The 15,774-nt window shown below is 34.3% G+C and overlaps 1 protein-coding gene across 2 annotated transcripts; it reads right to left on the bottom strand.

Annotated features, from left to right (window-relative positions):
* Positions 1–1,910: 1,910 nt before the first annotated feature.
* On the bottom strand, positions 1,911–9,626 carry VTE1 (tocopherol cyclase, chloroplast / vitamin E deficient 1 (VTE1) / sucrose export defective 1 (SXD1)). Of its 2 annotated transcripts, none has more exons than XM_090295470.1 (10): positions 9,289–9,626; positions 8,972–9,216; positions 8,801–8,876; positions 8,166–8,242; positions 7,922–8,091; positions 7,465–7,562; positions 3,713–3,820; positions 2,697–2,813; positions 2,311–2,460; positions 1,911–2,224 (listed from the first exon to the last, which is right to left on the bottom strand). In XM_090295470.1, exons 5-10 carry the CDS (start codon positions 7,941–7,943, stop codon positions 2,048–2,050), a joined length of 672 nt encoding a protein of 223 aa, XP_090151596.1. In that variant the 5' UTR covers positions 7,944–8,091; positions 8,166–8,242; positions 8,801–8,876; positions 8,972–9,216; positions 9,289–9,626; the 3' UTR covers positions 1,911–2,047. The 2 variants fall into 2 exon arrangements, with proteins under 2 accessions (XP_090151596.1, XP_068484081.1); XM_068627980.2 differs by having other exon boundaries at positions 8,801–8,880; positions 9,289–9,623.
* Between the last annotated feature and the right edge of the window lie 6,148 nt (positions 9,627–15,774).

Below are 15,774 nucleotides of genomic sequence, written 5' to 3'. Positions count from 1 at the left end.
GCAAATAACATCTTTGAGAGTGATATTGTCATTGAATTTAATTGTGCCCGTAGATGAGATGGGCGCGATTGAGCCTTGGATAAATTAACATTTGGAATAAATGATGATGAAGTGTGTGTGAAAAATTGTGAAACAGATGCAATGTGATTGGTTGTTCCGCTATCCAAAATTCATGTTTTCGTAAAAGCAGAATTGATAGACGAGTTATTGACAAGCAGACCTGCAGCGATTATAAACGTGTCACTTTTACCATTATTGTTGAGCGAGTAAATAGTCTTTCTGAATTTGATCGGCAGTGAAGCTTGTACCAAGTTTTCATCGAACTTGTTACTGGTACTTAATAAGATCGGTGTTCTTATACCATATAAGAAAATTAGATAAGAAGATAGTAAAAAAAATGAAGATGTCTTTATTCTCTTGTGTGTATTTACATAATTCCATATACAACTAAATATATACAAGTGTATGAAAAAATTTTCTCTTCAAATTATAAAGTAATTATTAAGCTTTTTCTTTTTTTGAGTTATTGTTGACTTTTTCTTACGAAAGATAGAGAAGAAGAAGAAAATAGAAATAGAGAAAGAAACAAATATAATTATTAAGCTAGAAATGTTGAGTAAAATGTTTTCAATCAAGTTATGAGTTTCTAAAATAACAAAATTTAAAAAAACCAACAATATAGTGAGTAAAATGTTCTTTATCAACTTTTGAATTGCTAAAGTAACAAATATTTTGAAAAGAATAAAAAAAAAGTGTGTTTAAAGAAGTGGTCAACAGTGTTTTGAGAAAAGTTTTGTATTTATTGTAATTTGTAACATTTTAGATAAGATTAATTACATGTAAACAACAAGAGAAGAATATTTCCGAAGTGAACCTTCCCAATGTCATTATCATGAAAGAGACCACTACCAAATCTTATTAGCAGTAAGCAAATTGAATTCAAACACTGGTGGTGCATGTATAACCTTATCCATTCAATCACACCACCTTTCTCAACTAGTAAACAATATAGAGAGGAGACATGAGGTAAAACAAACAAAAATATTATGAAGTGTAATTTAAACCTAACTCAACCCCACGAAAAATTCATATTAATAACAAAACTTTCTTAAATTTATTAGAAAGTTCATACAAAATTTTAAACTTAATTAAATGATATTTTTAATATCAAGTTATTATTATAAATATTTGTTTAAAATTATGTTTTTCATTATTTTTGTCTAAATATTCTATTATTTCATTTTGCCATAGGATAATTTTTTATTTTGCTTTATATATTCTTCATTTGATTTTACCATGTAACTATCATTTTTGTCTTCTTGTCTTCAACTTGCCATCAATTTGTTCTTACCTATTTCAATATCCAACTTATTCATTAACTCACTATTTAAAGTGAAAATGAGCAAGTTAATAAGTTAAAGAAGACTGGAGGAAGAATAAGTTAATATAGCGTATTAAGTACAAAAATCAAACAAGTTACACCTGACAAAAATAAGTAATATTTTAAACATGAGAATTTTTAATATAGACTTGACTAAAATACCTACTATACATTCAAAATTTAATTAAGTTCAAATTTTAATATATAATGCAAATTATTTTGTTTTGTATATGAAAAAGAGCTTAATGTATCTTGAAATTTTTTCAAAGAAAAGATACAAATAAGTTATTCATTTTGTTATTAGTATCGTTAGAGATTCAGTAAATTAACGTTGACGGTTGGGTGTAATTCAGTTTTTCGTTAAAAAGTGACTATATAGGGACATTAGCTTTTCTGGTGCATATTTTGACATTAGAGTAAATAAGTAATCAACAGCATATAAAACTTCAGTTCATAAAATCAATATAAGAATCGTTATTATATAATTTCTTATATCTATACCTCCATACACAGATGTAAGAGACACTTCTTTTCTCATCAAGAATCCCTTTCTATATATGGTGAAATTCTGAATCCTTTCATGCATTGTTAAAGCAAAAATCATAAAAATAAACCATGCATGCATTATGCTGCATGATTAAAGAGGAATACAACAAAACCAATTGACTAAAGGCCAGGTGGTTTGAACAGAGGAACAAGATTAAAAATGGCTTCTACGTCTATGGGTAATTCAAGGGCACTTCTAAGGGCTGCTGGAGTTGATGTCTTTCCCTTCCAAGTGTCAAACCATGGACCTCCTCCAACTTCTAGAGCTGCCATGTTACTTGAAACGTTTAATATGATCTGCCATTTACCAAATATTCATGAGAATGATCCACTAAATACCAAATCTTAAAAACAATTTATTTATGTGTGAAAAAGAGTGACACCTTCCCCTTGCTGCCATCATATCTTCGTTCCCACATTTGCAGTTTCAGACTTCCAAAACATGTATCTTTACAAGCAGGGGCAAGGCCAGCTTCTGCTGTTGGAGCACGCAATGGAGTACCTGGATCATCTGCTGTTGCTTCTAATTCAACCTGCCAAAATAACAATATATTGAATCTGACATAATTCCCACTACCTAATCAATCGTATAATCATTAATATGTTCAGCTGATTCAACTGATTACCCTCTTTGCACACGCAATTCTGATTTCATGGTGTAGATCTCATTAAACGGAAATGAAATGCAAAACTTCAGTGACTACAACTTGTGTGGTCTGTGCAAACTATTACTGAAAAGGGTAAAAAGTACTTAGAAAGGTATAATTACCACATATTTGCCATTGTCCGCTGTCATAAACCAATAACCCCACGTAGTAACTTCCCAGTTAACAATACCATTCCATGGCACAAATTCATAAAATTTTCCATCGCAATGAATTCCAATCTGCAGAGTTTGCAACATAGAAAACAGTACAAAATTAAGAAAAAAAAATCAAGAATAATAAAATAATAAAAACTAAAAAGATTAATTGTTCATTGCGACCAAAAGCATGTAGCAAAAGAATAAGTAGAAGAAAAAAAAAATAAACCCCAGATTATTGTAAGAACTGATCTCTTTAGTCCCTAACCTTTTCAAAAACCTCTTTCTGCTGATAAAAAAAAACTTTTCAAAACCTTACCTATTTGACTTTTTTTCAAAAGCTCATTCACTTTTGCCCTTAATATCAATGTAAAATGAAGTAGAAAAGGATTGAAGGTGAATAATATTTTGGAAGTTAGAGACTAAAGAAGGATTTAGAAAAGTCACGACAAAAGTAACCATGTCCACAGTCTCAACAACTAGTCTAGGTGAATACTGAAAAAAAAAAATCACAACAAGAGCATGAAAGAAACTTTTACCAAGATTTCAGATCCAAAAAGAGGAAAAAAAATACTATCAAACATTGGACATACTAGTTAGAAAACTTCGAAAGAAATATCGACCTAATTAAACCACTTTAATAGCATAATTATCACCAGTCTCCGTCACTCAGGATTGCATGCAGAGGACAAAAGCTTCCTTCAAGTGTTAGGAATGCAAACAATACCAAATTGAAGAAATCAAAATAACTTGTTTTGATCCTCACACAAGGTTTTGTCAAATCATAGAGAATATTTAACTTGCACAGAATGTGATTTTGACAAAAGGACAACAATCAATTTAGCTACACATTCTCGATATTCATCAATCCCATTAACCCTCGCCCCACCATTTATTTCGGAGCTAAACTTAATATTACATGAAGCCAGTGAAATATAATTGTGAAATATGTCAAAATGATAGTGAATGCTGTATAAAGTTACCAATGCAGCATTTTCAAAGGTCTCAGTTATTCCAGGAATTTGTCTCAATCCACCAGCTGCCGTAAGTGCAATTTCTCCACTACCACCTTCAAAAACATTACATTGAACCTGCAGATACATCAACAATTTTATATGCATAAAAATATACAAACACTAATCCAAATAATGGTAAGAATAAGTAATTATTGATATAAAATAGAAGTATATTAACCAGATGTACTAAAAATTCCAGTACAGAGTTACTGATTGAAAACCAATAAGTGGGTCAGTTAGAAGATCCATTGGTGGATTTGAGACAATTATTAAGAAGTATATATAATAGGGTGGGAAATAGAAATATTTTAAGAAATAAGAGCCTCGTCCATGTTTATTTTTTTCCATTAGCCTTTTCTGCCAAGATATACACTTGGTATAGCTAGGTTCAATGCATCATACGAAGTTGTGGTATCTTAATTGTTCTCTTGTAAATTGTTTTGACAATAATTATCTTTGTAATACTCTTGAATTATTTTTCCAGCTGGAAAAAACACCAAGTTATTCTGAAAAAAATATTTTCTAATTTTCTCACAGATAGAAAATAACTTACACTGTAATAGTTCTGCAATAGAAACTGCGTGGTGTTAGTCATTCATAGAAAATTGCTTATGAGAGTTATGTATTAGGATTATGACTAATAGTAGGGTGTATAATTAGTGAAGTGTGTTGTTATTTGCAGTTTGTGGACGGAGAGTAGTCCCCTTAGGAGACTTTTGTTGCAGTTTGCAGTTGTATTGATAGAACCTTACTTTGAGGGAAGGAGCCTCGAAAAACAGAAGGAAAAGGTAATAAAATAGAGAGAAAATTAAGACTTTACTCATTGCTGCCTTTTTGGTATCGTTGCAGTACATATATATATAGCAAATATTGTTTGCAACTTTAACTAGTAACTATGCATAACAAGAGCCTACAATTTAGAATTCTGTTATATTTCCACAAAAAACTATAAAAAAATATCTTGCTAAAAGTAATTCCTTTACTATAGAGTGATTTGTATCCTTTATCAACTTAGGCTAGGTTCATAACACATATTGTTTAGTTTTAAAATTTAGAATTATATTTCATTAGTTTATCAATTAATACTGTATCAGTTTTTGTCCTCGGCCAAAAGAGGAAGCCATAATTTGAGAAGGTCAATAGTTTGTCATATTACCATGACATAACATATGGATTCTTGAAAGAAAATCTTGAAGGATGTGGAGGCAGCATTAAAGGTTGACTTGGGGCCAGTATAGAAGAAAAGATGGAACAAATGGAAACTACTATGAAAGACAACTTTTAACTGAAACGAGGAAGGTGATCAGAGAACATGCAGGGGAAGAACATGGAAGTTCCAATCATGGAGAAAGACTACAGAAAAAATGGGTCTAGTTAATTCAGATTGTAATAAGGCGTGAGTGACTATTGTATGGAAGTTAAGAAAGTGAACTGCCCACCTTCAATGGGGAACACTCTGTAGGATGGATCAACGGGGGCAAAAACATATTTAGAAACATAGTTGACAAAAGAGTAAGAACATACTTATAACATAGTTGTCAAAAGAGTTTATGTAGACTCGTGAAGCTTACGTAAACTCATGAAATAAGAGTTTACCAAATATAAACATAATATTTAAAAATCTATTAATGACATATATGCATAACATAATGCTTTTAATGCAACAATAATTTAATTTTTGGACATCATAATAAAGAAAAGTAGCCAATCACAAAGTGCTAAATATGACTAAACCATGAATAAATTCATAAAAACACAAGTTCTTAAGGCTAGAACAACTCAAAAAGGAGTTAATGAGTATGATAAAATATTATCATTGGGTAAAATTTGGATAAAAGCTACATTTGATTTCAAATTCATTAACTCGTAAATACGGAGAGATCAAATGGGGTCAATCTTTTGAGAGAAATAGAATACTATTTCACTTAATGTTTGGAAAGAGAGTTTAAGAACCAATATGAGAAATTATTATACTTGAAGAAGTTGGGTTCCTTAGAAGATTTTATATTGAGAAATTTGAATTCCTCTCTACAAGTAAATAAGCTGAGTGAGAGCAATATTTGGGTGAGAGGACTTCAACCAAATATCAAGTGCAGCATCCATACTTTTAACCCCAGATCTTGCCTTCAAGGCATGCAATTGGCAAGAGATTTAGAAGTGGAAGCGGCCAAAATTAATCTAAGACTTTGCCAGTCAAAGAACTGGAAACAAACAGCATTGCTGGCTTTGAGGTTTGGAGCAGGGAAGCAAAATTGTAAGTAAATGTCTATAATTGCTATAGCCAAACCCAATAACAGTTGGAATGGGATAAAAGGCACAAATTCGGGTTATTCTCAAACTGGGGAAACCTTACTTCCTCTTTGATGTCAACAAAGAGGAAATGGCAGGTATCAAAGGAATTTTCAGAAAATTTTAAGGGGCTGCAATATTTAAATTAAAAAGAACACAGGGAGAGAAAAACGAAAGACTTTTTTTTCTGAAGAGGAGAGAAATTCCACTCTTTGCACCAATGCAAAGCGAATCAGCTCACTTTAGCAATTTTGGGAGATAATGAAGCCCTAAGTGAAGATGCAACTGCTATTGAAAAATGGATGAAGAGTAATAAGGAAGGAGCTTTTTTCTACTTTCAGCCTTGGCAACAAGGCTGATTTCAGCAAGGAGTAAGTAATGATGGGAACCAAGATCCAAGTAGATTGATTAGGAAGGATCCATTGATGAATTGGAGGCGGTCATTATTAGGAGTGTATGTAATAGAAAAAACTTATACTATATTAGAAATCAATTATCACTTCTGTATTAGAAAATGCATGATGTGTTAGATCACAGGATACCAATAGGACATTAAAAGTGTATTATAGGAAGATGGGTAAAATAGGAACTAAACCTTTTTTATCCTTTGATTTGATCTATTAGTTAGGTTTAGTGTAATAGTTAGTTAGTCGGTCTAGTTGTTTGCATATGCCTTCCATAAAGTAGGCCTTTGTTAGGAAGGAGGGCAGATCTTGGTTAGTTACAAACTGGACAGATTCAAGTGTGAAAGGAGTAGACTCCTTTGTGTATTTGTTTTCCTTTGAAAATCCAATAAACTCGGACAAATAAAGCCCTTTTCTTTCTGTCATTACAGAAAACCTAACATTAGTCATTCACAAAAAAATAACTGATAGCAATTTTGAATTAGGATTATATCTGATGACAGGGTGTGTCACATTATGCTAGTGCATTGCGTTATGCAGTTTGTGGATGGAGAATACTCTCTGTAGGAGACTTCCATCTCTAGGACAACAATTGTATTGTGCGTGTTGTCTATGTTCAGAATTATACTCGATCAGTCTATCAATTGGTGTTCTATCATTCATACATCATGAATCACTATAAAGCTAATCCTTTTAGAAGATTATATTTCGCCTTTATCAAGTTATACTTGATCATGAAGACATAACAAAAGGACTCCTTCTCCTAAAGTCTTCAAGCCCTAAATGTGTAAGGACTACCATGCTTGCATCTAGTGATTATTAAGCAAATAGACAATTGATTATTTTAAAAGCTAAAAATATAAATAAAATGAAGAAACAACTCATTCTATCCATAATTTTCAAAAGACGATAAGGTTTGTAATTGCATACATACTATCAGCTATAGCTGATGTTTTATAGTAAGCCATGAAATTGATGTGATCATGAATACTAAAGATATACTTCCGTGATGAACAGAAAAATTACCCAAAACCATTTTCTCGGGAATCCTCCACCCCAGTTCTTTTCTGAATAAGACGGAGCATTTTCAAACTCAATCCTCTCGCCATCCCACTCAATCCATCCTGACATTCAATATTTATGAGGAAAATGAATGAGGACAAACTATCTTATCGCAAACAAGGGTGCTTAAATTTTTAAGAACACATGCACTTCACAGATTGATTATCGAACATGATCCTAGAAGCCAGTCTTTATACAAACATTAAACTTCTGACTTTGAAATTCAAAAGATGAATAAGACCACTCACTCTTCTTTTCCTATCTTTTAAAAATTGCATTATTAGTTACTGACACAATATATCCGTATCAATAATCCAATCAAAATTATCATATTTCAGTTCAGACATAAGAAGCAGGACACTAGACCATAATAAATAAAATAAAAGATCAAATAGGCAATAGCTGAACAAGTAGCAAATACCTGTTGACAGTCCAGCAGCCATGCATATTTGCCAATGTGGTTCAAAAACAGGGAAAGCTGCAAGCCACCCAGCAGTAGACTTCTGTGTAGATCCAACATCACCCCAACCATATACAGGTAGTGTACTATACTCCCAACGAGCAGTTTTTACTGTTTCCACATAATTTGACCTACAATTAAAATCCATGTCAAGTGCTAATATAATCAGAGAATGCAATACTTAAAAAGGCAATCTAACACCCACCTTCCATCATCTTGAATAAAACCTTGATTCCAAAGGGGAGTGACTTGAAAACCTTCCAACACTCTATCGTTAAATTCCTAAGCAGAATGACCGAACACAAAGCATAATTAGCAGAGATAAAGAAGACCGGTCTGGAAGCCAACTATGACATAATGACAGATATAAACCATTTGCTTGAGTAGTTTAAAATTGTTCCTATCGCATTTGCAAGACAATCAAGAACTACCAACAAGAAAAACCAAGGTCCAAGATAGAAACAAAACAGGTGCCACTGAAAAACCATCACTTGAAGACTTAGATTTGGAGTTTGGCCTAGTTTAACCTCAAAAGGGGTCGGTAAATGTTGTCAATGTCATCACTTATATACACTATTATATGATTATATCACTGGTCAATGTAAGATCTTTAACATATCCTCACCAACGAACCGGACGACTCTAACATAAAGTTTGCGTAACTAGACATCTGAGATGATATGATAACAAGTGACCCAATAGTCCTAACAGCCACTACTAGAATTGACACTAATTTAATCTTATTTGAGTTTAGGTGAAACTTTAACACGGCATAGCCATGTGCCTGGAAAATATTATATTTTTAATGTCAACCAAGAGAATGAAAGATGGTATATAAACCTGAGGAGGAAGCTCCTTGTTTGGAGGTTTAGAATTTTGGTTGGGCACGAAAGTGTTCCCCAACGTCAGTTCATGCCTGCCTAAGCATTTCCAAAATTCAGATCCATAGAATAAGATAATGGTTTAACAACAAGAGGAAAAAAAATGGAAATAGAAGAAACTAATCCTTACTTCCCCAGAAGAATTGCGATTCGGGAGAGTACTGACAAATGTACTTGTCATCGGCACCGAGAATTTGGGCACCGACACCGGTAAACCTGGGCCCATATTGGACCTGTTCGAGTGGCGACAACGGTTTGCGAAACGAGGGACTCTCGACGGAATACATGAAGCAAAAGCTCTGCCTCCGTTCAGGAATGGACACTTTGAAGTACCATCCCTCGAAGAATTTGCGAGCAGTCCCATCGAAATGGTACCTAATTATTGATGAATTGAAATAACGGGAACATTGAAAGTGTTAATTGAAGGAGGGAAAGTGAAATAAGTACCCGCTGTGAGGGGTTCGAAGATCTCGGTTGGGAGGAGTGGGGGAGTAGGTGGGTTGGACTTTAACAGAAGGCGGAGTTTGTGGCGTGTTTTGGACGGGAACGCTATCGGAGAGGGAAGAGTGGGCTAGGAGGCGCGTGGTGGGAGTTGTGGAGGGAAAGCGAAGTTTGAGAGAAGGAAGAGGGACACAGGGAAGAAGCGGGAGTGTGGGAGAGAAAAGAAGAGGCTCCCAGAACTTGCTTTCCATTGCGTGGGTACATGCAGAAATGGAAGAGAAAAAAGTGTGACTTTATGTGTGGGAGTGAGTCTATACGTAGCGTAACTGTTTTCGCTAATTCACAGGTGTCGCTCAACGCATCATGGATATTTATTCTCGTATTCTTAGTACCATGTCTTGATAATCTTTATCTTCTTGTTATTGATAAAGATTGATGATGTTTTGAGACATTTGATTTTTTATCATTGTGTATTGGTAAAAGTTGTTTCGATGTTTAAGGTAAAGTAGAGTTTCGTGTGAGATATACGAGAATAATAAATATTGTTTAAGATGTATATTTGATTAAAGTATCACATTATATTATGCAATAATAATAATAAAAGAAAAAAAAATGAAATTAACTTCAACCATTCAGTATAGAAAGGGTTGTGCATATATAGTCCCATGATAATATAAACACGATCGAGGTGTGAAAAAAAAGAGTGAATGTAAAAAATCTTGTTAACAATATCTCTTTCCATCCAAATCACACATTTGATGCATATGGTGAAAGTGTATTGTGAGGTTCCACAAACTTTCTCACCCTTTTAATAAGCTTATGTAATTTTCTTAACCATGTTCTAATTTTTTCTTTCAAAGGCTTTCACCTCTCTCTTACTAACTTGTATAGTAGAAGTTTTATTTTTACAAATGCTTTTGATGATCTTCTTCATCTCCCACAACTTCTATTTATAGAAAAAAAAAAAATATATATATATATATATATATATATATATATATGTGTGTGTGTGTTTGAGATTTTCAATCAATGCATTAGTTAAATTTCCAACCAATACAATAAATTTTCAGTCAAAGAAACTTGGTTGGACTCCAACAATTAGCCCAACCAGTCGTACTAGAAGTTATGAGCCAAAAAGGATTGCATGTACCAAAACTGGGAAGAAGTGAGCAAAGAAGCATTTCAAATAAATAAGTAGTCAAGCTGAAGTATTTCAATTTAATGATTTAGTTGTGCAGTTTTTCTTTTATCCAAAAGAATAAATTAATTAAAAAAAATACTATAAAAGTGTCCCATATACAAATACCTCCAAACCCTCTAATTAACTAAAATCCCATAGTGTCTACCCAAACCGTAAAACAGAAACAGCTATTTCTAAGAAAAAAAAACTGCATACTTATACAAAGTGCATAAGAGAATAAAATGTAGAATTAAACAGAGTGCATCAGCGAAAAAACCAGGACAGATTTCCTGCATAATTATGCAGAACTATGCAGCAACTACATAAGCACCTTTCACACAAGGTTCAACATTATCTACATATATCTCCAAAGAAGTTTGGTCTAAAAAAACTTTGAATTTCTACTCCCCAGTGGAGATAACATGAGACAAAAAGAGTCCTCCAATCAAAGCTTTATCTATGTTACATTCACCTCTTGCCACTATCCAGCTAACACCTGCCTCTATAACCTGTAAGATGCAAATATCATAAAATTGGTTGCCTAATTGGTAGTACTTCAAGCATCTCCATACCTCCACAACTGCATGCATTCTATCCCACCACTGCACCCTCTTCCCTCTGCATAATTGGATTGATGGCAATGTAAGGTTGCATCCATGAATTTGGACTACTGTTTACAACACCTCTTCAGGTCCTCCCCTGCCTAGAAACTCCCTCACTCCACTGCTAACCTTCTCTTACTCATTGCTCCCTTCCTCTGCCATTGTCCTCTGCATCACAACAGAGATTAATTGATGCTACCTTTTAATGTTCCACTACATGTCCTCCCAAATTAACTATAGTTACTGATGCAAATAAGAAGATTTAGCACCCAATCCACCAAGGAATAATTATTTATGAGGTTCGGATACTTCTTTTAAATGACGTGTCTGTATCGGACACCGATACTGCATCGGACACACGTATCGGTGTCGACGTTCGTAGGACACGAAATGTTTAATTCAAAATATATTTGTTAGATTTCTGGAAATTTTAACACGGTTCTAACACAATTTTAAAATAGATAAATACAATAATTTTCTAAAAACTCAAATTTATTGTATAAATTTTTATTATGATTATAAAAATAAGGAACAAATTCTTTTGAACTAGTGATGAAAAACATTTTCTTACTTCTAATAAAATCTAAAACATACTTATGCACATAAATATTTATTGTCAATTTATATAATTTATAATGATATAATATATAAATTTGTGTATCCGTGTCCTAATTTTAGAGATTAACGTATCTCTGAATTCGTGTCGTGTAAGTGTCTGTATTTATATCTGTGCTACATAGATAATTATATAAGGATATTCTATGTTTCATCCACAATCAAAATTTGAGTTGTGACCATCTGTAAAATCTCTTCCACATCAACTTCCCATTTTGAAAATAACATTGGTCCTTTCTTTCAAAATTATCTGTTTCTGAATAATGTTTATGAAAATGACATCTTTTTTTACTATAGTTTATTGAAAGTGAACATGAATATGAACATCAACATGAATCTGGCATGGCGTAGTTCTTCACGTACATGCATGATAGTGCTTAATGTTCGTAGGTAGACGACATCCCTTTAAGAATATATGATTTTTCACGACTTTTGTTGGAGATCCCACATCGACTAGAGATGAGAGCCTTTCATAGTATATAAGTGGGTGCAAACCTCAACCTTATGAGCTGGTTTTATGGGGTTGAGTTAGGCTTAAAGTCCACTCTTTCGTAATATGGTATCAGAGCTCTTCGAATGAAGAGTTCTGCTGCGCTTCTCTCTGATTTTTATTTCCCTCTTTGCTGTTCTTGGTTATTTTATTTTTTTTTCTGTTCTCTTTCAAAATCTTGATTGGTTTTAAAAATCTTTTAGACAATGTTTAATGAAAACCCTAGTCTTCATAGTCTTAATAGTAGTCACACTATTACATGCAATTTTTGTGGTAAATATGGTCATACTGAGGCTGTTTGTTTTCGCAAAGTGGGTTTTTCTTCTGGTAATGTTAAAACCTCAAAGTTTTCTTTTACTAGAAAAGTCTGCACTTTTTGTAATCGTCTTGGCCACACTGTTGACACCTGTTATAAAAAGCATGGGTTCCCTCCTGGTTACAAATTCACCAATTGGACATCCCAAGCCAATAATATGATTACTACTGACACTTTTTCTGAGCTTTTTCCTAAAGAACAGGATGTAAAGGGGATTCAACTTACATCACAACAGTGTCAATTCCTTACCAACATTTTGCGTCAGCAAAACCTTGAGGATCCTGCCCCTCACACTCAAATTAATCAAGTCGGCACCATCTCTACGGATGAAATCCCCAATACTGAGCATTCTTCAACAGGTAAGTTTCTCTCTTCACTATCTTCTATAAAAGAATCTTGGATTATTGATTCTGGTGCCACTGATCATGTTTGTCACAATTTGAACGTTTTTACTACTTATACTAAAATTAAACCTGTCTTAATTAGTCTTCCAAATGGCCAAACTGTTTATGCCACATATTCTGGTTTAGTACGTTTTTCTGATCAGTTTTATTTGTCTGATGTGTTATACGTGCCTCATTTTCAATTAAACTTAATATCTGTTTCTAAACTCACACACCAACTTAAATGCACTTTAACTTTCACTTCAACCCACTGCATTATACAAGACAATCTCACTCAAGAGAGGATTGGTACAGTTAAAGCCACCGATGGCTTGTACCTTGTCACTACCTTGCCTGCTTCTAGTCATTCTAAACCGCATTGTTTTGCTCCTTTTATTAATTGTAATATCAGAGACAAAACACTATGGCATTATAGACTAGGACACCCTTCACATGAAAGATTACATGTCTTAAGCAAACAATACTCTTTTATTACTGTTGATACTCATCATGTATGTGACACTTGTAGTCGTGCAAAACAGAGAAAACTTCCTTTCCCTTTAAGTAATACTGTTACCTCTGCTATTTTTGATCTTGTACACTTTGATATTTGGGGACCATGTTCCATAATTTCTATGCAAGGTTTTCGTTATTTCTTGACTATTGTTGATGATTACTCGCGTTATACTTGGGTTATTCTGCTGCATAACAAATCTGAAGTGCGTCAACACATCATTAACTTCACTGTTTTCGTTCAAAATCATTTCAAAACTAATATCAAAACGATTCGTACTGACAATGGTGTTGAGTTTGCTATGTCAAATTTTTATGCTTCAAAGGGAATTATACATCAAAAATCTTGTGTTGAAACACCACAACAAAATGGCATTGTAGAACGTAAACATCAACACATACTAAATGTAACCCGGGCTTTACTTTTTCAAGCAAATCTTCCTCCTATTTTTTGGGAATTTGCTGTAAATCATGTTGTTTTCTTAATAAATGCTATTCCTACTCCATTACTTGATAACATCACTCCTCATGAAAAGTTGTTTGGAAAACCATATGACATTTCCTTTCTAAAAGTGTTTGGTTGTCTCTGTTATGCTAGTACCATTACTGCACATAGGAAAAAATTAGATGATAGATCTATCAAAGGTATTTTTCTTGGTTTCCCGCAAAATACAAAAGGTTATATTCTCTTAAATTTAAAGTTTCATAGCATAGAGATATCAAGACATGTAATCTTTCATGAAAACCACTTTCCATATAAATTGGACAGTGGCTTGCCTAAGGACCCTAACACTTTATCTCTCCCTATTTCTAATGCATATAATTCTGCTTTTGATTTTTTTTCTGATACTGCACCTCCTGTCGAGCCATGTGCCTCTACTCCTGCACCCAATACTGTTCCTCCACCAGCCTCATTATCCTATGATCTTCCAACAAATAGTGCCTCTACTCCTGCATCCAACATTGCACCTCCATCAGAATTATCACCGCCTGCATCTCCAGGAAGCATCTCACCCCAATTTCCAAGAAGATCAGCTCGTCCTCACCGACAACCTGCCTATCTTGCAGATTTCCACACTGCAACCAACACTGTAAGTAGTAGATATCCTATTCATAATTACTTGTCTTACAATTCCTTATCTTCCAATTTTAGAAATGTTATTTCCTCTATCAATTCTCATCTTGAACCTCGGACATATAACGAAGCCTCCAAACATGCTTCTTGGCAATCTGCCATGCAAGATGAGCTTCAAGCTCTTGCTGCTAACAATACTTGGCAACTTACCCCTCTCCCTCCAGGAAAGAAAACTATTGGTTGTAAATGGGTATATAAAATCAAATACCATTCTGATGGCACTGTTGAGCGTCACAAAGCTAGAGTTGTTGCCAAAGGGTTTACCTTACTTGAAGGACTTGATTTCTTAGACACTTTTGCACCTATTGCTAAACTCACTACCCTCCGCCTTCTGCTTACTATTGCCACTACCAAAAATTGGATTTTAAAACAACTTGATGTCAATAATGCATTTCTTCATGGTGATCTCCATGAAGAGATATACATGACCCCCCCACCTGGCCTCTCTCTTCCTTCTCCCCAGCATGTTTGCAAGCTTAAACGGTCTTTGTATGGCCTTCGTCAAGCTGGTCGCCAATGGTACGCCAAACTTTCTACTTTTCTTTTATCAAATAATTACTCTATTTCTGTTGCTGATCACTCTCTTTTTCTTAAATATAATAATGATAAACTCACTGTTATTCTTGTTTATGTTGATGACTTGCTCTTAACTGGTGATGACACGGAGGAAATCAATACAATTACTGCATCCCTTCACCATCACTTCAAGATAAAAAATTTAGGTAATCTCACTTACTTTTTGGGACTGGAAATTGCTCGCAACAGTACTGGTCTTCATTTAAGTCAACGCAAGTATACTCTTGATCTCCTTCAAGAAACTGGCATGCTTGACTCTGCACCTGTGGCCACTCCTATGACTCACACCTCCCGTCTCTCTCCCGACCAAGGTTCACCTCTCGATGCTGATGCCACTTCTCAATACAGAAGACTCCTTGGACGTCTAATTTACTTAACCAACACGCGACCAGACATCGCCTTCGCTGTCCACAATTTAAGCCAATTCATATCTGCACCCACAACTCATCATCAGCAAGCTGTCTCACGTCTTTTGCGTTACCTCAAGGGCACCCCTGGTGAAGGACTATATTTTTCTCACACTAGTTCACTTCACCTTTGTGGTTTTAGTGACTCTGACTGGGCAACATGTCCTACCACACGCAAATCTGTCACTGGATATTCCATCTACTTAGGAGACTCCCTAATATCATGGAAATCAAAGAAGCAGTCAACTATCTCCCGCAGCTCCTCTGAAGCCGAG

Source organism: Phaseolus vulgaris, chromosome 9, assembly GCF_051622355.1.
Source record: "Phaseolus vulgaris cultivar YP4 chromosome 9, ASM5162235v1, whole genome shotgun sequence".
Lineage (NCBI taxonomy): Eukaryota > Viridiplantae > Streptophyta > Magnoliopsida > Fabales > Fabaceae > Phaseolus > Phaseolus vulgaris.
This window is presented reverse-complemented; position numbering and strand designations above follow the sequence as displayed.

Bases quoted from the DNA above. Each gene is read 5' to 3' on its own strand.
- VTE1 (XM_068627980.2), bottom strand. From the start codon at position 9,533: ATGGAAAGCAAGTTCTGGGAGCCTCTTCTTTTCTCTCCCACACTCCCG. The intron at 8,092-8,165 runs GTGGGTGTTAGA...TTTTAATTGTAG, and splicing joins TTTATTCAAGATGATGGAAG to GTCAAATTATGTGGAAACAG. The intron at 2,225-2,310 runs GTGTCACTCTTT...GGTAAATGGCAG, and splicing joins ATGATGGCAGCAAGGGGAAG to ATCATATTAAACGTTTCAAG.